We start from the raw sequence: 24421 nt of genomic DNA on the forward strand, positions 1-24421 counted from the left end.
AGATAATGGACCACATTTTTTTCAGTAACAAGGATATAACTGATTATAAAGGACACTGTGTTCTAAGAAAAAAGGCACAGAACAGGACTTGCTCCCATCCAACACAAGGAAAATCAAAGAACCAAACCCTAGTCAGCTTTCCATTGTTTGAGGTGATTCCCTAGTTGGATAGTTCCTTCAGCAGACCTGCCCTATGGATTTACTCATCTTCCCTCTTCTGCCCCTTCCTGCTGCTCAGCTGCCCTTTCTATAACTCACTATGCTTCCATCATGAGGTCTGGGAAAACAAAAGTGAGATGGAAATCCATTAATTCATACTCCTCCTTTTAGGACAAGTCTAGTGAATGTTAAAGGGCAATGAGGTTGAGGCTTTTGGCAAACATTAAGAGAGGATAAGTTATCCGTGCCTTTCCTCTGCTGGGTGGGATGCTACAAGAAGTATTTCAACTGAAATATCAGCAAGAGCTGGATTCAAATCCTGGTTCTGACCCTTAGCTTCTTCTTAGGTAAAATGGAAGTCATTACTCAGTACATTTCAATTCCTGCCCTTCTGGGAGAATTGGTATGGGCTGTAGCTTCTTAACCTGGCCTTACTCTTGCCTTCTAAGATTTGGATACTATGTAAGAACATAGTTCCCCCCTATTTCCTTTTTCTGGATCCATGTAACCCAAACTATCAGGGCCTGAGAGCACCACAGCAGTAAAATATAAGTGCTAATAGCCACTATGTTGCTAAGTGAAATCTAAAGAGCTTGGAAACTCAAATGATAAAAGAATATCTATAGATAATTTAATGGACATTGAAGATCCTAATCCTCCTGTTCTCTACCTCACTGCTGCCATCAATAACCTCCATGCTCTACCTAACCAGAGGAAACAAGTATGATCTATCTAGACCTTCAATAGCAGCTTCTAGGACTTTTTCAGTCAAGGGTATAGTGTCCCTTATAAATAAACTCAGTGAGTGCCCTTGATTCCTTTCTTTCATGTCTTCTGAAAGATGTGCCCTGTTTATACTCTCCAATTTCCTGCCAGCATCTTCACCCTGCTATCTGCTTTATACACACACAGGTCTTGAGATGAAGCTGAGGCATTTAGGATCAGTCCTCTTTCAATGATTTTCAAGAGTGTTCTTCATCTTGACACCTTTCCCCTGCTCAATTCCTTTCCTCCAAGGGAAACCAGGTTCTCTCCCTACCTAAAAAGGATCCCAATAACAACCTCTTCACGACAAATCCAACTCCATATTCCTTAAAATATAAATATGATGTGGACTACTTTCCTCCCTTCCTTGGCTTCCAGAATAGGACACTATCCTGGTCCTCCCCCCCACCCTCTCCGACTACACATTGGGCACTTCTCCACAATGACCACGGGCATTATCCAGGCGTCTATCTGGCTCTTCTTTTCATACTCTAGGGCCTGGGAGGCCTATTTCATTTACGGTTTTAACCATTAACCATTAAACAGACAACTCTCAAACTCTATTTAGGTTCAGCTGTTACTCAAGTTTGAGTTTACTACCTCCAACTAGAAGCTAAGTATTTGTTTTTAGACATCTCATTATAAGGAACTTAATTTATCCTCAAAAATTAGTTTTTCTATTAACCTTTCCATTTCTGTCAATGAGATTTCTCTTTCTTTTTCCCACCCACCCAATCAAGCTCATTAAATTTTCCACCCAACGGAATCTATTTAATCTCAATGCTATAGATTCTCCCCTGCACACCTCACAACTGGGACTAGGTAGCTATGCAAATGAGAACTGCACACTTCTTGCCAGAAGTACAATATTTCAACAATTTATCCCCTTTCCAGACTCTCCCCCTTTCATAACAACTACATACCAATGGATCATTTTTAAAAGCATAATTTTAAAAATAGTTTATTGATTTTAGGGAGGAAAGGAGAGAGAAATATCAACGTGAGACAGAAACACCAATTGGTTGTCTCCCATACGCATTCCAACTGGGGATTGAACCTGAAACTTAGGTATATGCCCTACCTGGGAATGGAACTGCCAACCCTTTGGGGTATGGGACAACATTCCAACTAACTGAGCCACACTGGCTCAGAGCTTTTATAGAAGGCTCAACGGGCTTCTATAAAACATTAATTTTATCATGTTATTGCTCTAATTACATACAGCAGGCCCGTAAGATCAGATCCAAATGCCTCACTTATTAGCCTACTAGGACCCCAATCCATGCGACCTAGCTTTCCTTTCTTAACTCCCTAACCCAAGAAGCCTGATTCTGATCAGTCCCCAAATATCATCTGTATTGCACACCCCCACCTGGCCTCTCCTCAGGGTATATTTTTTGTTTCCAAACACAAAAGTATGTCCATACCCAGCTCACTCCAAACTTCTGCCACAATGTCTTCCTCAGTTACTTAGACATAAATGGATCACTGACTTCACCAAACTCTGACAGCACTCACTGAAACATTCAGTCACACATTCATCTATTTCGCTAATGAAACAGGAGGATCCTTGAGGGTAGCAGCCGTGTCATAGTCAGAAGTACAGATTCAAGAATTTGGGTTACCTTAGAAGTCACTGAAGTTCAACCCTTGTCTATTACCTACTTGCCTTCTATATAACACCCACAGCAAACAGTGTTGCAGGTTTTATACCCAGGACAGGAAACATGCCTACTTTAATTAACTAATTAATTAATTTTTAGACAGAGGGGAAGGGAGGGAGAAAGAGAAGAGAGAAATGTCAGTGTGTGGTTGCCTCCTGCACGCCCCCAACTGGAGACCTGGCCTGCAACCCAGGCATGTTCCCTGACTGGGAATCGAACTAGTGACCCTTTGGTTCACAGGCTGGCATTCAATCCACTGAGCCACACCAGCCAGAACCATGCCAACTTTAAAAAACTTAAAAAAAATTCTAATCCTCTACATTACAAAGGAACTTGTGTGTCACAGTTGGCTTAAACCTACAGGCAACAGGTAGTCAGAGGTTTCAAAGCAGTAATGTTACTTGCCAGGTTTTATTTTTTAAGATGATCATTCTGGTAATTATGATACCAGCCCCAGTTGAGGGCTGACTTGGAAGGAAAAGACAGAAACTGTCAGGAGGCTGGGGCAAGACACCAGGTAAGGAATAACAGGGGCCTAGGCAATAAGGAAGGAGAGGGGAATCCAGATTCAAAAGCCATTTCTGAGGTAAATTAGGATTTGGTGACCAACTTATAGAAGGAATTTAGTTATGGGTGCCAGAATGGAGTGCTCCCAGGGTGGTGCTGGCAGCACAAGGGCTGCCCTAACCCAGGAATAAACTCGACTGAGGCCACAAGCCACAGGTAAGCCCTTCTCGCAAGTCTTCCCCCCCCCCACCATTATAAAGTGACAACCTTCCCACCAGATTGTCAATAGTCAAACTACAGTGTAAGTTACATTATTCAAGTTATCAAAGACTTCCTAGTCTAGTAATTTTTTTTCTTCCCCTTTCAAAGGACTACCTAAGCTTACTGTTATTCAAGTATGGTATGTGCAACTTCAGTACCACCTGGAACTTACTAGAAATGCAAATTATTGGGTCTCACCCCACACCTACTGAATCAAAAATCTTTTTGCATAGAGGTCAATAATCTGTGTTTTAATTTATCTCTACATAACTCTTAATGCATGTTAAAGTTTGAGAAGCATTAATCAAGTGAACCTTTCCAGATCAAGGCTTTCAATCCTATATCAATTTTCCATCACTAAATGGAAACCCCATCCCAGGTACTCAAGACTAAAAATGTAAATTTACAAATGTGCCTCAGTAGAAAAAATCTGGGAAGCATTCATTATTCTAGGGAAGCCACATATATTTGGATGAATCTCTTAAAATAGAAGCTTTTCATTAATTAATTTTTTAAAAGATTTTATTTATTTATTTATTTATTTATCTTTAGAAGGGAAGGAGAGAGGGAGAGAAACATCAATGTATGGTTGCCTTTCGTGCGTCCCCTGCTGGGAGTTGGCCTGCAGGGAACTGACCTGCAACCCAGGCATGTGCCCTGACTGGGAATCGAACCGCGATCCTCTGGTTCGCAGGCCAGCGCTCAATCCACCGAGCTACACCAGCCAGGGCCATTAATTAATTTTTTGAAAATTTTTTTGTTCATTTACTTTGTTTTAGAGAGAGGGGAAGGGAGGGAGGAAAAGAAGGAGAGAAACATTGATTGGTTGCCTCTCACATACCCTCAATTGGGGACCAGGACCACAACCCTTTGGTTCACAGGCCAGCGCTCAATCCACTGAGCAACACCAGCCAGGCTGCTTTTATTTATTTATTTTTAAAAGATTTTTACTTTTAGAGAGGGGGAGGGAAGAAGAAAGAGAGGGAGTGAAACATCAATGTGCAAGACAAAGATAGACTGGTTGCCCCTCAAACACCTCCAAGGGGGACCAGGGATGTGCCCTAACTGGGAATTGAACCAGTGACCTTTTGGATTGCAGGCCCACGCTCAATCCACTGAGCCAGACCAGCTGGGGCTAAACAGCTTTTAAATATGCAACTCCAAGTCTTTCTCCAAAACTGACTATAATCAAAAGTCAGACACCAATTTCCAAAGTCCCTCAAAGATTTTGTCCCCCAAAAAAGAAAATTAAAACTTAATGAAACACCTGGAGATCTAATCACCTAGCTCTTTAATATAAGGTGAAGTGGTAGCTATTTTACAAGGTAAATGACAAACCCTAGCCCTGGCTGAGTAACTCAGTTGGTTAAAAGCATTGTCCAGATACATCAAGGTTGTGGGTTTTTTGTTGCACATACAAGAAGCAACAAAAGAATGCATAAATAAGTAGAACAACAAACAGATGTTTCTCCCCCAGTCCCCAGTCAATAAATTTAAAAGAAAAAAAGGCAAACCTAACCCCTAATTCTCCCTAAGCCACTGTCAGGAGTCACAAATAAATTAATACATTCTCTGAAATGGAGTTTGGGTCATCCCATAACAGTCTGTGATACCTGCCTTGCCCTAGCAGTGAAAACATATGGTCAAGCTGTCTTTTGTCAGACATACACTTTCTGAATGAGCAACATAATGGATACTGTTCAGGTTCCTTTGTTCAATAAGTTGGAACCTACTATTTGCCAGGTACTATGATGGCAATGAGCGAGACAGACTGAGTCACCCCTCACTTGAGTCTGCATTAAATAAGTTGCTGAAATTAATATTGAGGTACGTACTAACAAGAAGCACACAGCGAAGGAACCCAACATGGTTTGGACTAGTGGGACTGTAAATCAGAACTACTCAGGACAGCTTGTAATCATACCAAAGCCCAAGCCCCATCCCAAATCAAACAAATCAGAACTCTGTGAACCCTGGCCATTAAGTTTAAAAACCATTCCTCCCCAGGTAATTCTAACATGCAGCCAAGGTAGAGAACCACCAGTGTTAGAAGTCATGTGATAGGTATTGGGGGCACAGAGGTTAATGACACAGTTCTTGCCTTCCACGAGCCATCTAGTGGAAGAGACCCAAGTAAATAGAGGTATTAGCAAAATACTCTTGGAAACATGCAGCAAAGAAATCTCAGGTGGTGCTTCTTTGTGTATGAGGATGTGGAAGTAACCCCACAGGGTTATACATATGTGATTTTCCCCATGTCAACAAGGTTTAGCTTCTATAGATGAGTACTTAGGCACTGAATTATTCTTTACTCTTTTTTGTCTTAAATATTGCGGGTTTTAAAGCAAAATAAAAACTGCCTTTGGTTAGTGAAGGCATCATAGAAATTATTCAAGTTGTTTTGAAGCTTAATCAGGAAGGAGTTTTCTGATGAAATGATCTTGAAGATGTTTCTGAAATATGAACTGGAGGAGTCAGAAGAAAAAATGTACTAGGCAAAGAGAAGAGTGTACACAAAGAAAGGTCTGGAAGCAGAAAAAAGCATGGGGTCTTATAAAAACTGAGAGAAAGCTGAGAGCAAGGCAGGGAGCAAAAGAGGACACAGTAGAGGGTCTCAAAGTGTTATCTCTGGAGGAGCAACATCGGCACCATCAAAGAATGTTGGAAATGCAAATTCTCAGGCCTCACATCAGGCCTACAGAATCAGAAAGTGGGGAGGTAGGGGAGGAGGAGGTACAGCCTAGGTAATATTAAGGATGTGGGATTTACTCTACGAATAATGAAAAATAATTGAGGTTTTTTTGCCCTGGCCAGCATGGCTCAGTTGGTTGAGTGTTGTCCCTCAAAACAAAAGGTTGCTGCTTCAATTACCTGTCAGGGCACATGCCAGAGGCAACCAACAGACATTTTTCTCACACATGGATGTTTCTCTGCTTCCCTCCCCCTTCTCCTCCCTCTCTCCCTCTTTCTTTCCCTCTTGATAAAAAAATAAAATAAAGTAAAATTTTTAAAAATGAAAAAGAACAAATAATTGAGGCTTTAAATACAGAGATAACAATCAGGATAATAGCAATTAAATAGTTTGGCATTTATAACTGTATGAAAACCCCTCAAAAGTCTAATTTTTGTAATAATCAGGATCAGAAACCACACTGAATCTTTAAGTCAAGGGTCACAATCATATTGCTTTTAGGGCTAAGCAGGGAGAATGAGTAAAGAGGGCGATGTGGAACTGGAGGAGCTGCCCTCCAGTCAGCCTAGCAAAAATTTTCTCTGGAGCCAAACACAAACAGGTGTCTCAGTAAAAGAATACACTGGCAAACCTTCAGGATCACTTAACACAGCTGCTTAAGAAAGGCAAGAGCCCTTTGTAGGGAATCCCGACTTCTCTTTTCTTCAGATGTGACTGTTTCCCAGCCTGGCTAGGCAAATCTGGCACCAAACCAAAACTTAAAAGAAAAACTACCTTTTGTTTCTTGATCCAAGTAGCAGAGGATAAAAAGCAATTCAAAAAACAAGATGCCAAATAAATCCAGCCAGCTCACCTCCCACATGGAGCTTCTAACACAGAGCAAATGACCCATTTGGATGAATCTATAGAAGCCTGAATTTGGGAATGTTCCTTGTGACTGGCTGCCCAGGAATAACCTTCCCTTGGGCCCACAAAGCTGGCCAGCACCTTCCCTTCAGTAGGTCAAATCAGAAGCTCTTGGACTCAAAGATACAAAGGCTCTCAACCCTTAGAAGACATGAAATATATTTGTATGCTAGGCTTCTCAGCACTAGGAGCAAGCAGAAACTTTTTGGTGAGGGGCAATTTACAGCACTGGCAGAATCCACCAATTTGGGTTTTCGCCACAACAGCATCTCACCCAGATTTAGCTACAGACCATAGATGATGAGGGAGTGGTTACACATGTCTGACTAAATCAGGTCGAAAAGCACATTACAGTAAAGTTCAGAATGCAGAAAAGAATTGCAACAGACATTAATGAGAAAGGAACAAAGAGATTGCCTTATTCAGACACTTCCTCCTCAAATCCTCAGCTGAGAAAGTCAACAGTCTCAAAAGTACAATCTGACAGTGGCTCTTCACCCTGACCTCAGAAGACAGAATGACAGGTGCTAAGGGACTCCAGAGATGCTGTCCTAACTAAGGTTATGGCTCAGAGATATTCAGGAAAAACCAGGGAAGGCGTCATGATAAAGAGTGTTCCTGACTCCTACCTATTCCTGAAAGATTCTGAAACCATTTCTTCCCAAGTTAAAATAACCAAAGAGATAGGCTTCAATTCTAAGTAGAATCAAAATTTCAAAAGACTCTTCTTGTCTAGGCATGTGTGGCTGAATTTCCACTTCCTAACTGAAACAGAATTTGTAATGGAAGCATTTGCCACTTACTGCCCTACTAGATTTCAGAGCGGGCCATTTCATTCCTGAGATTAATTTTCAAAATCTGAGTGACTTGCTCACATGTAGTAGCAGAACTAAGACTAAGGGTAAAATGTTCCCAGAATCAGACTATCATCAAATGATTGGTGCAAACTGCCTTTTGGGTATCAGGTACAATCCCTATGCCCTCTTGAATGATGATAGCAGCTGACTTTTATGGAATGCCTACACTGTATCAGCACTCTATATTAACCTTAAAAAAAGATTTTATTTATCCATCTGTAGAGAAAGGGGAAGGGAGGGGAAAAAGAGAGGGAGAGAAACATCGATGTGTGAAAGATAAATCGATTGGTTGCCGGTAGCATGCACCCAACTGGGGACCTGTCCTGTAACCCAGGCATGTGCCCTGACTGGGAATCTACTGGCAACCCATCGGTTTGCAGGCTGGCACTCACAAAACCACTAAGCCACAGCAGCCAGGGCTATATTAACCCTTTTAACGTTAATAACCACCCCATGAACTGGGTACTTTTACCATTTTTAGTAAGTTTTTTTTATTAATCTGAGAGAGAGAGGAAGGGAGAGAGAAAAACATCCATTTGTTGCTCCACTTATTTATGCATTCAGCGGTTGTTTCTTATATGTGCCCTAACCAGGTATCAAAACCACAACCTTGGTGTATTGGGATGATGCTCTAACCAACTGAACTACCCAGCCAGGACTTGGACTGGGTACTTTTACATTCACTTCACAGATGTGAACAGATATGAACAGGTTAAGTGACTTGCCCAAAGCTAGAGTTAGTGGCAGAGTCAAAATGCAAACCCAGGAACTCTGGCTTTAGAGCCTGAGCTCTTAACCAGCCCTTAACTATGTGGCCCTTCTCAGGATACAGCCAGTCCATTCCATAAACACTAGTCAAGCATCTGGACACCAAGCATTCCACTAGACAAAAGCACTTATTCATACAAAACACCAACCAGAAAAACTGCTTTTATTCTGTCCAGGCTCAGTGTAACAATCCATGCTGAATGCACCCCAAATCCTACCTCTTAGCTAAACACTAAGACAAAAACCTAAAAATTAGGCCCTCAAAAGGTTAAAAAAACCCCAACAACCCCCCAAATCAAAACTTCTCTAAACTTTAATGGAGAGCAAAGAGAGCTTCCAACATCTCCATCTCCTCTGTCTTTTACATAGTCTATACCTAAAATGCCATGATTTAAAAACAAAAACAAACTTCTAAACAGATCACAAACCTATTCCCTGGGAAGAAAGTCAAAACAGACACTTTACAAGGTTAATCCATAAATTCCTATTCACAATTTTGCACTTGAATTCAAGAAACAGCTCATTGTTCATTTAGCTTAAGGTAACCAAAACATCCAACCAGGAATTGGTTTTCTTCGCTTTTTCTTTCTGCCCCCTATCATCTTTTAGAGAGAGTGGCAGGCATACTCACAGGCAAGCTCGAGGGTCTTGACTGAAGACTCAGGTTCATATCTTCTTGCCCTCCCTTACTGGAGGTCATTGAGGGGGTTGAGGATGCCTGAGACCCAAATGAATCTTGAGATAACTCCTAAAACAAGAGAAAAACAAAAGTTGTGAAGGCCTGGCATTGACAAACTGGACAAGCTTGTTTCGTTGTGAAAGGGCTATGAGACTCTCACACAGGGGAAACTGGATATGAGAGACTGCCCAACTGTACATGCGATGCCATCTGACAGCAGAAAAATACTAAGTGTGGCTCTCTGGACAAGAATGTCAACAGTGGATACAAGAGTTTTTCTGATGGCACTATTGACCATTTACCACCACCCAGACAGAAGTGTTCTTTGGGGTTAAATTCTAAAGTATGGCTAATTATAAGTTAAATCTAGCAAGGAATGTGGCCAATTAGTTTATTAAAAAACAAAAAAATCTTTTTTTAAAGATTTTATTTATTTACCTTTAGAGGGGAAAGGAAGGAGAAAGGGAGAGAAACATCAATGTATGGTTGCCTCTCCTGGGTCCCCTACTGGGAACTGGCCTGCAACCCAGGCATGTACCCTGACTGAGAATCGAACCTCGATCGTGTGGTTCGCAGGCCTGAGCTCAATCCACTGAGCTACACCAGCCAGGGCGCTCAAAAAAATCTTATACTAGGAACTTCTGCATTAAACTGACTACCACTTCCTTCAAAGTCATCACCTCGGAATGAGATATTTTTCCAGCAATGCCACCAATGCCCAAAATATTCAGTGGACCTATCATCATTCAGTCATTTCTCCTCTTTTTACTCTTCAAAGAATAAAGTCCAAACTGTTATTTTTAGGCTTCAGCATCTACCTTGTTCACAGACATGGCTACAAATGAATTTTAGCTATTTCTAAAAATTAAATCTAGCCTCAAAAAGTAAAAGGATTTGCCATCACTGAGAATATTCTAAAGAATGTGCTGTCATCTCTGATGGCAACTGCATATGGGGGGATCCAAAATCTTTTGAGCAATAGCAGACCAGAACAGCAGTCAGAACAAATGTACAGCCTCCCAAAGTTAGTGTCTTACAAAAAAGACCAAACTTACTTGGGTTCTCAAGTTCTAAATGCTAGTTAAAAACAAAAAAATCAGTCCCACTGTCTCCAATTTATCTGTCTATGCAACTTTCCATTGTCCCATTTCTTCATCAGCAAGGAGAGGTACAGGTTTTTATGCAATTAAGAAGGTTATGCCTTTATTAGTTCAATCAATCCAGTTAGCATGCCTATCCAAAGTTCAACTGGTTATTTATTAAGTGCACTTTAGAGAACTGATTTGTATGGCAAAGTTCTCATGACACCAACCCCACACTGTCTGTGGACACACATAAAGAAGGCCAAGAGATGGGCATCTTACCTGTGGTGGAGGGAAGCGCTGCTGGGAATAGGCAGTTTGCTGTGACTGCTGAGACTGGGGCTGAGGGTATGCAGCCTGCTGGGAGAGCGTTGAGGAAGCTGGCTGCTGAGGTTGCTGCTGCTGGTAGGGAGACTGTGCCTGTGGCTGTGAGTAGGGGGGCTGGCTCTGGGGATGCTGCTGGGTTGTAGACTGTTGGGAGGGGTATGGAGTTGGAGACTGCTGATGTGGAGGCTGGGCTGACTGCTGGGAATATGGAGGCTGAGCAGACTGGAGCTGTGGTGGCTGAGACTGTGGCTGCTGCTGATATGAAGGTTGGGCATGAGGGGTCTGAGATGGAGGTTGCTGGGAATAGGGTGGCTGCTGCTGCTGGGGGTGAGGACTTTGCTGGTTGTAATACGGAGTCTGGCCCTGCTGACCATATGCGCCGGGACCTTGTTGTCCGTAAGGAGGAATCTGTAGGAAAAGGAAAGAATACATTTTTAGCATTCACTCTCCTGAATCAAGAAAGGTGAGGTTCTCTCAGAAGTTATGCAAATGGGCATAGAAAGGAAGCGAGCCACGCCTCACACTTAGAAGGTCCAGGGTTTTTCTACCATCCCTATTTAAATTGAACCAGGAAGGATGGCCAAGCTGGATTATTAGTTGGTTTGTTTATGAGTGCACTGCATTCACCCACTGAAAATTTACACTATTTAACATCTGAGCCATTTACAAGAGTTCAAGAACAGTTATTTTCACCATAGAGCCTACCCTTTCTATCCTGGTCTAGATGATTTTTATAAGCACTGGGAATCTGTATCCTAGCCACAATGAATAGTCAACAGCAGCCTGGCACAGTGACTGAAAACCTAGGGTTTAGTAATCCAGACAGTGTGCAAATCACTAAGCAATTTTGGTTCTCTTTTTCATTTAATCTTCAGTCAAAAAATATTTGAGAGTCTACTTGCTTAGTGTACCAGGCACTATTCTAGATACTGGAAATACAAAACAAAACAAAACAACCCACAAACAAAAAACCACTACCACAACAAACCCACCAAAAAACCAAAAACAAAAAAAACAACAACAACAACAATGATAAATAAAAGTGTCAATACCCCATATTTTTACATTTAAAGGCATACTTTGCTTTAAAGTTTTAGGAGTAAAGTTAGATTGTATATTCTGTCCCTCACCATTTTTACTATGAATTTCACTAAAAAATAAATGGTAGAAAAAGCTGTCAAAACAAAAATAACAATAAAAAACAGTGGTGTGGGTGACCAGTCAAAAGGAGATGAGAAAAATCTTAACATTTATAACAGCACTGTTAGAATCTTTACTGTTCAACCTTCCCTTTTGTTTCTTCCTCCCTTCCCCCAGTCCCTTCTAAACATTCACTGTGAACCATACAGCTATACGCTGAAAAAACATAAAGGGCTTCTTCCATCCCCAGGGCACATGTTATGAGCAGTTTTTCATGGTAGCACTGGATAAGGTGTTCAGCCACTGCTGATCTCTTCCCGCCTCATTCAGAGATCACCATTTAGTGGGTACAAGCATGCCAGGTCTAAAGAAAGATATGGACAGCCTGTGGCCTGAGGGCAGTTTTCCTTCCAGCACACATGGGATGGCACCTTATAAGCAGCATACTGTAAGTAATAGCCAGTTGGCCTATGATCCCTTCAAGAGGTTTAGAAACCAAAAACATGTTCTTCTGTTTTGTAACAGTGCAGAGAGGTCTTTTATTTTTATTTTACACTTATTACAACATGAATTCATAGACAATGGGTTCTAGCTGTTCAGGCTCCTTTCCACTGGTTCTCACAAAGTGCACTTCTCTGGGTGGAGCAGAATGGTGTTTCAGGTGAACCTGGGTATCTTTCTCTTTGGCTTCCTTCTTTTTCTGATAATTTTTCTTCTGATAATTTTTCAGTGAGCTCTCTCAGCTCTTAAGAGTGCTTAATATGCTCAATACATACATTTATTCTTTTGGCAAGAATCTTGCCCTTGTTTGTTTAAAAGCATACCCACTGCACGCTGGTGACACTGTCCAGGAGTGTCTAACCTTGTTTGTTTAAAAGCATACCCACTGCACGCTGGTGACACTGTCCAGGGGTGTCTAACCTTTTGGCATCTCTGGGCCACCCTGGAAGAAGAGTTGTCTTGGGCTGCAGATTAAACACACAAACACTAACGAAAACTGATGAGCAAAAAAAGGTCCATGCATAATTTACGATTTTGTGTTGGGCCTCATTCATAGCCATCTTGGGCCGCATGCGGGCCGCAGTTGGACACATCTAGGACTCTTCCAGTTTAAATATGGTAACATGTGTAGGGTATTCTTTTTGAACGGTGCCTTTTGCTTTGATGTCTACAATATCACATTTCTTTTTTTTAATTTTATTTATTTATTTATCTTCAGAGGGGAAGGAGAGAGGGAGAGAAACATCAATGTATGGCCGCCTCCCGTGCGTCCCCTGCTGGGGGCTGGCCTGCAGGGAACCGGCCTGCAACCCAGCCATGTGCCCTGACTGGGAATCGAACTGCGATCCTCTGGTTCGCAGGCTTGTGCTCAAGCCACTGAGCTACACCAGCCAGGGCCAATATCACATTTCTTGTAGATTCCCACTTATGTGGCCAAAGACATGTTCTGTTTCTACTGATGAAGACCAGATCCTGGACAGATTAAGGATTAAGGTGATAGGAGTCACCACCTACCTGCTGTGCATAAGAGAGCCCGCCCATGGTACTCTGCGCCCGGCTCTGCATGCTCATCGGGTACCGCTGGGGAGTCTGGGACCCATATGGCTGCCCTGGGTACCCATGCCCTTGCTGCGGTCCTGATGGAGGTCCCTGTTGTTGCGAGTATGGGTTAGTTCCACCATATGGCTGAGGTCTCATCTTGCCCATCTGATCCATTGGACTGGATGGCTACAAAATAAAGAACGTTCCATTAACCTGGAGTTTTCATGGCCTCTGGCGAATATGAACACAAACCCAAACATACAGGTCTATATGCCACATAGAAGAACAGTTACTAGGAAAAAGTAATAGTACAAACCCATTAACCCTTCCTTAGAACCTTGATTTATCATATGTAAAATGAAAACACCACCACCTTATGATAACATCTTATAAGCTACATACTACTTTGTGGTATTACTTGAGATCCAAAGGACAATCCAGGTATGGAGCAATGAACAGACACCCTATGGTATCAAAAATCAGAACAAAGGCCTTGCAGCTTGGACAGAATGGTGCTGCTATACTGCCATGATCTTGTTCAACACCAAAACTGATGCTTTAAAATACTGCGGTAATTCAAATACACATTCATCTAGATATTTCTATTCTTTAAACAGTGAAATCTTTTTTCCTCGAATATCCATAGCTTGTTTGTGCTCTGGCACAAGCACTTAAATTTATGCTTTCTTCCAAATGGGTAATGTGCAAAGTTACAATTGTTAAGGGAACTATGACTTTGACTTTACAGCCTTGTGCATCTCACCTGGAAAGTTCATGTCCTTTAATATTCAAGAGTTTAAGGGTATAAGGAGGATAGAACTTTTGTCTCTTCAAAGAACAAGATATAGAGGTACAGCATAGTGCCAATAATGAAAGCTCATAAGTTCAACTCACAGGTATTTGGTTAAAAACCTAGTTTCTTTCCTTTCATCTCTTTGAGGGGCAACAGGTTCAATCAGCTCATTGAGTTTTTGACATTAACCTCTTCCTACTGGAACTATATAGAACAGAGCCCCCAGAACACTTTCTCTCTGCCAGAAATGCCTAACTATATCTACTAGTGGTGCGGCGGGGGGAGGAGATTCCCTAAGCACCTTACAAACAGATATCATCCAGGTTGGTGAGTAGGCCTGGACCTAACATAAAACTTGAAAACTGAATCTTAAATCAGGGGTGGGGAATAGATATTAATGCTCCAGGCTTGAATATCATTAACTCTCAAGGAGTTCAGTGATTCTCAAACTTTAGCATGCATCATAAGCACTTGGAGGGCTTATAAACCACAGACTGCTGGGACCCACCTCCAGAGTCTCCAATTTTGTAGGTTTATGTTGGGCCTAGGATATGCATTTGTAACAGTTCTCTGATGATGTTGGTGCTGCTGGTCCAGGGACCACACTTTAAGACCCACAGTTCTAGATTATACATAGGGTCTCTTCTAGCTCTGTTATTTTATAATTAATAAATAACTTAAGAGTGTAAGATCTTAAAAATAAAAATCCTGCCAAAATAGGGGGGCATTCAACAATTGGCTCTCTGTACATGCCTCGGGCAGGGGCAGAGTACTAGCTAAATGTTTTGTTATAGAGGAAGTCAAGGTGTATGAAGAAAACAGGTAAGACAAAAAGCCACAGGGACCAGTCTTCTAAATATCACGAGAAGTAGAAGTGAAGTTTTCTTAGGCTGCAGCTGAAATCTCAACTAAAAAGGTAACAGTGATGATAGGAGTACCCTCATCTAAACTATAATCATAATACAACCTGTCCCAAGTCATTACTACATGTCAATATTAAAGTACCATTTCCAACATAACTAAAACAACTTTTGCCAAGTCCTGCCTCTGTAGCAGAAGCTCCAATAACATTCCCAATCATAATTTTGGAGCTACATGAGTTCTTTTGGGACTGTTAAGGAAGTTCAGATTTAACTACATCTGGACTGCTAAGTAATGAATAGCATGTGCTCTTCCCCAGATATACCTGGAGCCAAAACATCACCACTCTCTCCTATAAGGAGCACAGGGGCTTACATGGCCACATCATGCCACACATAATGAGGAGATCTTCATCTCATCCCAGACTGCAGCTGCTGTCCATGTGGCCCCCAGGTGAAGAGACAACATTTACCAAACAGAAACAAGACCACTCTGGGTATCTGTCAGTCCTGATCTCTCCACAACACTTGAGGGACAGTCATTACCATGGTTACCATAGTTTCTAGAAGAGTAGCTATTTACCAGGGCTACAGATGAGAATTTTCTATGAAGCTTCACAAATGACTGTCCCTAGACATTCCAATTTACTGGGTCTGGAAGGGCTTGGGCTCCCCCAGCACTTTAAGATCCTTGGATGATTATATACTAGCTGAGAACTAGTGATCTAGAGAAACACTCAATAAAATTTTCTACGATGTGTGATTATTAAGTACTTGAAATATAGCTAGTGCAACTGAGAAACTGAGTTATTTTTATTTACTTTTCATTAAATTCAAATAACCACATGTAGCTAGTGGCTATCATACTAGACCACACAGATCTAGAACAATGCTCTCATAATTTTCATCTCTTCTCGCTCAACAACAGCTCCAAACTTCCTGCAGAATATCCTACCTACTACATTCTGTCAGTATTGCAAAGGAAGAACAAATAAATTGAGTAATAAATTGATAGACATGGGGTTCAAATCCTAGATAAAAAGCTTACCATTTTTTAATCTAAAATGCACATAGCACATTTCACACAGTCTGGTATTTAAATGTCCAATAAACAGAAGCTATTAAAGCTCTCCATAGCATGCCCCAATTCTGCACATTTGTTTCAGTCTCACACAAGACCCCAACCTATGGAACATACCCAGCTCTATGCAATGGTACCTTCCTGCCCTGCCCTCCTGTCCACAATGGCTCCCACTAGCAAAAACGCAACACTTCGACATGAAACCACTTCATACTTCTTCAGCATACTCTGATCTCTCACATTTCCACCAAATGTCCTACTGCAAATTCAGTCAGAATTATATGGTTTATCATTTAGTTGTCCAGCTAACTGACTGAATCTCTAAAGAATAAGTTCTAGGAAGCCAGAGATCAAGTTTTTTATTTTCAAAGACCCCAAATGCAAAGCCAAAGCTCAGTAACTCCAATGTGCTATGCTGCCCTACTGCAACAAGAGGGTAGGAGATAATATGGAGAGAAAGCCCAGATCAAAACATTTGGCCATAGGGTCATGGGCACACCCTAAATCAGGTTATGACTTTGAGGGCAGGGGAAAAAAAAGTGAATAACACTGAAAGAAGGGAGGGTGGGATACTCAGCCAAGGGAGAACAAGCACACTTTTGAGAAGAATCTTATGTGCCATTTTAGGTGCCATTTTATACAAGAACTTCTTCAAAGTATATAGGCATCCCCCAACAGCTTGCTTAGAAACAAAAGAGTTGAGGCACATTACCTTTCTTCTCTCACAGCAGGAGAACCGTACTCCCCTTAGGGGACAGCTAATTACATGGGGGACAGTTAATAAAGAGTTCAGGGATTCTTCCATCAACTTTAGGAAATCTTTGCAGACCAAAAATAAACACAACTCAAAGAAAGTCTTATTCTAAAAATAAAATTAAAACATTTCCCTTTGGCCCTAGCAGGGTAGCTCCATTAGTTTATAGCATCATTAGGATACCCCAAGGTTGCAGGGTTCAATCTTCAGACAGTGAACATACAACCAACGAATGCATCAATAAATGGAATAACAAATCGATGTTTTCATTTCTCTTCTTGGGGGGCAAAAAAGACATTTCCCTTTCTTGGACATCAGATTTCTGACTCCCTTCCTTCACCAAAGGGTTATAATCAACAGAATATGCAATTTAGCAAACAAAAATATATTCAGCTCCAAAAATCAGATTACTCTGTTCTCACGTCAAAGTTAAATGTCTGCTCATATCAGAAGGGGAGGTGGTCAGGAACCTAACGCACACTTCTGACATTTGAAACCATTATGAAAGATTTGTGATTTGCAGTAATAGATGAAATGCCATCTTCCAATCTCTCAAAAGAGACAGGACCTTAAATCTTCACTAATCAGTTTATCTGAAAGTAGCCATTTTAGACTGGAAAAATCCTGACTACACACACGCAAGATAGAAAAGCCAGTATTAGCACTCTGCAGGGACCAAAAAAAAAAAAAGGCAATGGATGGGAAACACCAAACCCTGCTGCACTGTGAGCAAGAGATTCCTCTCTGGGAAAGACTAGAGGAAATCCTTTCAATGGGAAACCACAGGCCTAGATTACTGTGATTACACTTCAAAAGCAAAGGCTCTGCCATAAAGACACATAGTTGAGAGAAAAATGCCACCCCCTTGATCAGGGAAGTCAGGCCCCCTGTTATATACCCTTATGCATTCATAAAAAGTAAAAATAAAAAAGAGGAAAAGAGCCATAAGAACCCCCCACTCACCTCCATCCACCATTTATCTCTTTCCAGATCACTGGCTGTGTTACAAACTGGCTGCCAAATGAAATTCATCAAAAGATGCAGTTTAGGGGCATCAAAGGCAAGGATGCCTAGCAGGCCAGTCCCTCTGAATATACTCAGAACAAACAGCTTGCAGACTAACCACTTGCAAAGAGAGTTTCCCTGTTCCAAGCAAATGGAACTACAAGCCCCTCCAGACCAGTGAGCTAATGGAATCTCTTACTTCTTATTGCACCAAGGAAAGCCACAATGATCCTCAGGAGGTGCAGAGATATAACAGACTAGACTTCAAATTCTCTAATCTCTGACCACGACTGATGGAGAGCCAAGAAGGTAGGGCCAGGAATTTATTCAAGCAAAAAGCTTCTGTTCACCAAAATGCACCACACCATGTGGCAGTGCATCAGGGAAAGTAAAACTTCATAATTTTCTTGAAATAAAAGTTCAACTGAGGAAATCTCCCAGGCCCAAGTCCCAATCCAAAGATGCAGAAAGGAAGCGACCAGGCAACAACCCTGAGGAGTCTGATCTGGACTGGCAAGAATGCTGTAGAGAGGAATGGGCCAGGGCTGCCAAAAGGTGTCCATCCATCAAGAAGTCCATTTGTTCTGTCACCCTAAATGCCAACTAGCTAGGTCCAGTATAAACTTAATCTTGATTAGAGAGCCCTAATCTTGGATTTTGGACAATAACATACTACTTCTTACTCCTTGTGCTTTCAATTTATTCCTGGCCAGATTTGTTGTATGACTTTTAATAATAACAATAAAAAAAGCATCCCTGGCTCTTTAATCGAAAGAACCCCCTAATTGATTCCCACAGTAATTAACCTGCATTTTACCTCAGAGAGCGGTAGTTAAGGAAGTCGGCACTGCTATTTATAACTCATCTCAAATTGAGGGCAGACTGCCTAAAATCTAACACATCCCAGCTGTACTCCTGTTTGAACTGGGGCCAAGGGAATTTTTTAAAGCAATCTTGGCACCGAATGAATGACACCAACAGTATGAGAGCACGAGCGGGTGTGTTGTGGTGACGTAGCACTGGAGGTGGAATGGGAGGGGGGCCAGTGTACTGTGATCCCTCTCGTGCATGCCTGCTGCTAGCCGAGTCCCAGTACAGTAAGCTGGGAACCGCCCACTGAGAGCCAAACACAGGAAAAGGCTTTTCCTGTGGAACGCCTGGAAGTGAGAAACACATGGCTAATCTGCATAAATGCGAAGCCACACCGCCCCTGCCAGGAAGGTTAGTGCTCATAATATCTGGCCATGAAGCTGGCTGCCTAGGAGGACTTGGACTGGCGCCTGATAACCCAGAAAGAGCCGAGAGAACAGATGGGTAAAGGACCCCGGCAGAAAACAGCCCCAGGTCACATGACTCGCCACATGGCCCCCGCCAGCACAAACTATTGTCTGGCTACAGAGCTCCCATACAAAGGCACCCGGCCTCAGCTTCCTGTGATTACAGGGACAGGCGGCAGCTGTTGATCCAGTTCCCGTATTGGGCCCTCCTCTGTTGAGGAGCAGGAACAAATACAAAAATTAAGTCCTCAGCCAACTAAGGCGCCAGCTCCACGTGGCTCCACTCAAATTTTAGGATGTAAAGAGCAGACTTCCATAAAAGAACCACCCTTTGTACCCTCGTATACATAAGTTGACCATTGTAAATCACCTCATTGTACTCCCCTCCCCCTCGAAATCTGTAGCCAATGCCCCCTTGTCCTGTCTTTTCTCACTCCTCCAGTATTTCATGACTTTGAAGACTGGTCAAGGACTCATACCCCAACTGAGGAGAAACTGCCCAGAAGCCTGCTTGTTTAGTTCTATCCTGAGACCCAGCCTCCTAAAATAGTAAGACACCCTTCCTTTTGTTTTCTGTTTATTTAAATAGTCATGTTTCCCCATCTAGGATAATAAAAGGTTCCTTACCTCCTATGTGGCCTCACTAGAGAAATTATTAAAGATTTCCTGCCCTGGCTGGTGTAGCTCAGTGGATTGAGCACGGGCCTGTGGACCAAACAATCGCAGTTCAATTCCCAGTCAGGGCACATGCCTGGGCTGCAGACCAGTTCCCGGCAGGGGCCGCATGAGAAGCAACCATACATTGATATTTCCCTCCCTCTCTTAAAAATAAATAAATAAAATCTTTAAAAAAAAGATTTCCTGAAGTTAGCCCTGGCTGGTATGGCTCAGTGCATTGAGTGCTGGCCTGTGAACCAAAGGGTTGCCAGGTCAATTCCCAGTAGGGTACACGCCTGGGTTGTGGGCCAAGTCCCCAGTGAGGGGGGGTACATGAGAGGCAACCACACACTGATATTTCCCTCTCTTTCTCCCTCTCTGGAAACAAAATCTTAAAATTTTTTCCCCTGAATTGATAATATTAAAATAGTCTTTCATTAGATATGACAACACCTGACCCAGGTAATCAAACCCACTCAGATTATCATCCTTATATATGATCCTTATGATTCTCCTAACAGGAGAATCACAATCCAGTTTTCTACTTCATAAGAGATGAAAAACAATTCTTTCATTCTAGTTCTAGTTCATTCCACTATGATGAGAAATTATCAACTAGCTTGCACACCAAAGAGACAGATTACCCCCCCCAAAAGCTTCCAAAGTTCCATAAGCATTCAATTCGAATATAAATAAAAAATCCAAAATCAGTGAAAAGTGCTAGCTATCCCATTCTGCTTACAGAAATTATCCTAGAAGAGCACAGCACATTCCCCTTTATGACTAAGAGTCAATTTCAAAGACATCCCCCACAGCACAAGCCTGACCAAACTCCTTAGGAAGGGCTGCAACCAGACATCAGACTCAGGACCTTCCAACCCTGACTCTGTCTCTAAAGTGATAAGAGAACAAATCAAGAAGCCCGGCTCTCCCCCAGGCTCAGAGGCTACTCTGCTCCATTCTTCCAGACCAGATCTGAGAAAACTGGCCAAGGATAGAAAAGAGAAACCAAAGGGGGAAGAGACATTGAATCATCTAGCAAAACTCAGATTATGAGAGCCAACTGTAATAACCACCTCCAGCTGTCCACCCAAAAGAAGCATTCGAGAAAACCACAACCAGGTGGCTAGTATTTCTTCATTTTTTCTTTGGTTGCAGAAAGAATCCTTCAAATAAAGTTGCTAGAGCACCAAAATAATGAATGAGACTCGCTCAACAAATGAGAAAGTCTTTCTCCTCTTCCAGAACAAAAATGCTCTCCCCAAAATGATAAAGATAACTTTTTTGGAAGACCAGACTTAGCTAACCAATGTCTCCCAATTTCCAACAAATTACAAAAGACTAAGGAAATCACACAATCCATGAAAGAATTCTTTTTCAGATACTGCTTAAAACCCAGGGTTATAAAAAACAGTAAGGTCCCAAGAATGATGATTAAACAGGAACCAAAATACCATTTACCATAAATACCCTCTTCTTTACAGCTTTCAAAAATTTTTTTCATTTATTGATTTTAGAGAGAGAGAGAGGGGAGGAAGAGGGGTGAGGAAGCGAGAAAGAGATACCAATTTGTTATTCCACTTATTTATGCATTCACTGGTTGCTTCTTATGTATGCCCTGACCATGTGCCCTGAGCGGTATCAAGTGGTGCAACCTTGGCAAATCGGGACAATGCTCTAACCAACTTTCTAATCTCAAGAGTAAGGCAACAGTACATCACAGAGAAAAGACTACTAGACTGAGAGAACACCTGAGTTCCAATCCTAGTTTTCTGACCAACTCTCTGGGGAGGCAAGCAAGGCACTAATCAGCTACACAACTGAACCCTGACCTCCAGATTCTAAATCAGCAGCCCTAGGATGGGGCCAGGAATCTCAGGCAATTCTCATGTCCAGTTGGGATACATGGCCTTCCCTCCAAAGCCCCTCCCATCTTCAGCACAGAGTGACTCTAGAACTCAGATGCAAACAATGACCTGTCTGAAGAGGGCAGTACGTGGCCAAGAGAAAAACCAAGAACACACCTCAGATTCCCAAAGTCTCAAAAAAGCAGTACTCTCAGTCAAAGCCAAGCTTTCCTAAATTCCTATAGCCAGTCCCTAATTACTTTGTTCACCAGAGCACATATCACTAACATACTATATGCTTTACTTTTTTATCATGGTTGCTGTCTGTATCCTAGACTAGAATATAAGCTCCTGGAAGTAAAGAATTATGTGTAAAACAAACTTTCCTACTTTAAAGGTAGGAAAGGAAAAGGGACTGTGGAAGAGAAAATATAATTCCAGAAGCCTTGACAGTCCTAACCAATTTACGCTGAAAAAATGTTTTGGTTCTACATGGCCAGTCCTTAGGCAATGGTTAAAAGCTCTGCCCCAGCAATGCCTTCAACTTCTCAGTGCCTCAGTTTCCACATCAACAGAATTGTGATAATAGCAGTAGGGGCTGAACGAGTTCATACAATAAAAACAAAACATATTTCCTCAGTCCATCTGGACATGCTCTAGCCTCAGAACCTTTGTATTCACTGATCTTTCCACCTGCAATACTTCTTTCTCCCAGTCTGTTGCATAGCTCACTCTTTCATATGAAATATCACTTCAACTTGGCATTCCCTGCTGAACCCATCTAAAGTTTCAATCCTGCCCACTTCTTACACTTGGTCCCTGATAAAACTTTTTCTCCTGAGCATGTATCACTAGATACTACATGGTTTACTTATTTATCTTATTTAGTATCTATATCCTAGTGTAGAATTAAGTCCCCAAAAGTACACGTGTCTGTGTGTTTGACTGCTTTATCTTCCAGCACCCAAAATGTAAGCTATTATGATGTACACAGTCCCAGATTTCTAGCAGTAAAACTCAGAAACCACGACAGTTAAGATCTGGTCCCTTAAGTCCAGAAACCCAAGTGGTAAACTACCGGTTAACTAGCAATCAAATAAGTTAGGGTTATGCTTTTAAAAAAGAGAAAGCACAAGCCTTAATACCTCTTTGAGCAAGTCATTTCATCCCTTAGCACCAGAACCATCTGTAAAATGGGAATCTAAAAGCTGTCTAACAAAGATATGAGGCAGTTCCAATGATAAGTATGTGGAATACTTTTTACAGTACCAGTTTATAACAGACACTCCCCTCTCTCCACCCTCAATAGGAGAAAAGCAGTTTCAAAATACCTCCTTAAAAAACAAGAACACTGTAGGAGTGTGAAGAGCAGGGCAGGGGAGAGCAAAGGGGTGGGGAAAGGTGGGACAACTGTACAACAACAAAAATAATAATATAATAGCCCTGGCTGTTGTAGCTCAGTGGATTGAGGGTAGGCCCCAGAACCAAACAACTGGGGTTCGATTCCCAGTCAGGGCACATTCCTGGGTTTCGGGCCAGTTCCCAGGGGGACACACGAGAAGCAACCATACATTGAGATTTCTTTCCCTCTCTCCTTCCCTTCCCCTCTAAAGATAAAGAAATAAAATCTTTTAAAAAAAGACTTAAAAAAATAATATAATAAAAAATCAATTAGAAACGAAAACAAGAACACACAGTTAGACACCAAAAAGAGCTGACCAGTCAATTTCCGTGCTCCACCCACTTTCAGTCTGTTCTCCCAAAGGAAGTTGTTGAATAGCTCCTTCTAAGAATCCTGAGAGTAAAGCCCAATAGTTTTCAACCAGGGCAATACTAATCCCTGAGAATGTTTGGAAATAATGTATAAAGGAGCCTCCTTTGGTTATAATAGTGACTCGGTGGTACTACTGGCATTTATTACCTGGGAGCAGGATGCCAAATGTCCCACAATGCATCTATCTCCACACAAAGAAGAGCCTCACTAAGAAACAATGGACTCTAGCCCATTAGAGCTCACTAGAGGTTAATGGACTAGAGACCAATCTCGGACAGAGAATTTCCTGTAACATTTGACCCTGAGCAGTTAAGGGGAAGAACTGACTAGTAACCATCCCAAGAACCTAGCAGTACAACACTTTAAGAAAATAGTTGGAAGATCATTTACTGAAGGTGGTACTTCTTCAGAGCATTTATTACAATTATAATTACATAGTTATTTGTGATTATTTATTGACATCTTTCCCCACTAGAAAGTACTCTGTTGGAGACAGGAATTGAGGCCTATGTTCACAACCCAGTGCCTGATACACCATAGAAGCTCAGTAAGTATACTGCATTACTATAAGCAATTGGCATATGGTAGATAGGTACTTACAGGTTTTTCAAAAGAAGTTTTACTTTAAGATTTCTTACACTGGTAAGTCCGAAGTATAGTGCATTTTATATCAGATGACATTTCAGCAAAAGGATTGGGCAATTAAGTGAGCTTTTAGCAAGTTCTCATTCTGGAAATTCTTGAGAAATAGGGAATATGACCTAAGTCCAGGAAATCTTTATGGTATGCAAGAAAGACAGGTTTATGTACTGTATCTAGTACATGCTCAATAATCAAAAGCTTAATAAGGTATAGAACTTGTTACCACATGAAGTGGTATGGGTTGACACCAGAAAAAGGTACTTCCTCCCACAAACCATCCTTTGGTGCTTCGACTAGGGAAAGGACCTTAGTGTGGATGGACCGCAAGCCCAACCCAGTAAGGCAGTTTTTAATGACATTTATGCCCTGCTTACTTGGCATT

At 41.8% G+C, this 24421-nt stretch overlaps 1 protein-coding gene across 3 annotated transcripts in view; it reads right to left on the bottom strand.

Moving 5' to 3' along the window:
• The window catches only part of ARID1A (AT-rich interaction domain 1A), a 67595-nt gene that overhangs the window by 28069 nt on the left and 15105 nt on the right, over positions 1–24421 (bottom strand). For all 3 annotated transcript variants that reach the window (XM_037032884.1, XM_037032882.1, XM_037032881.1), the window contains exons 2-4: positions 13323–13535; positions 10623–11075; positions 9211–9327 (exon numbers count right to left, since the gene is read on the bottom strand). In XM_037032884.1, coding sequence (XP_036888779.1) covers positions 9211–9327; positions 10623–11075; positions 13323–13523 — 771 coding nt within the window. In that variant the 5' untranslated portion in view covers positions 13524–13535. The remainder of the gene's footprint in view (positions 1–9210; positions 9328–10622; positions 11076–13322; positions 13536–24421) is intronic.

Source organism: Sturnira hondurensis, unplaced genomic scaffold (assembly GCF_014824575.4).
Source record: "Sturnira hondurensis isolate 20B ecotype Veracruz unplaced genomic scaffold, ASM1482457v3 Scaffold0021555, whole genome shotgun sequence".
Taxonomy (NCBI): Eukaryota; Metazoa; Chordata; class Mammalia; order Chiroptera; family Phyllostomidae; genus Sturnira; species Sturnira hondurensis.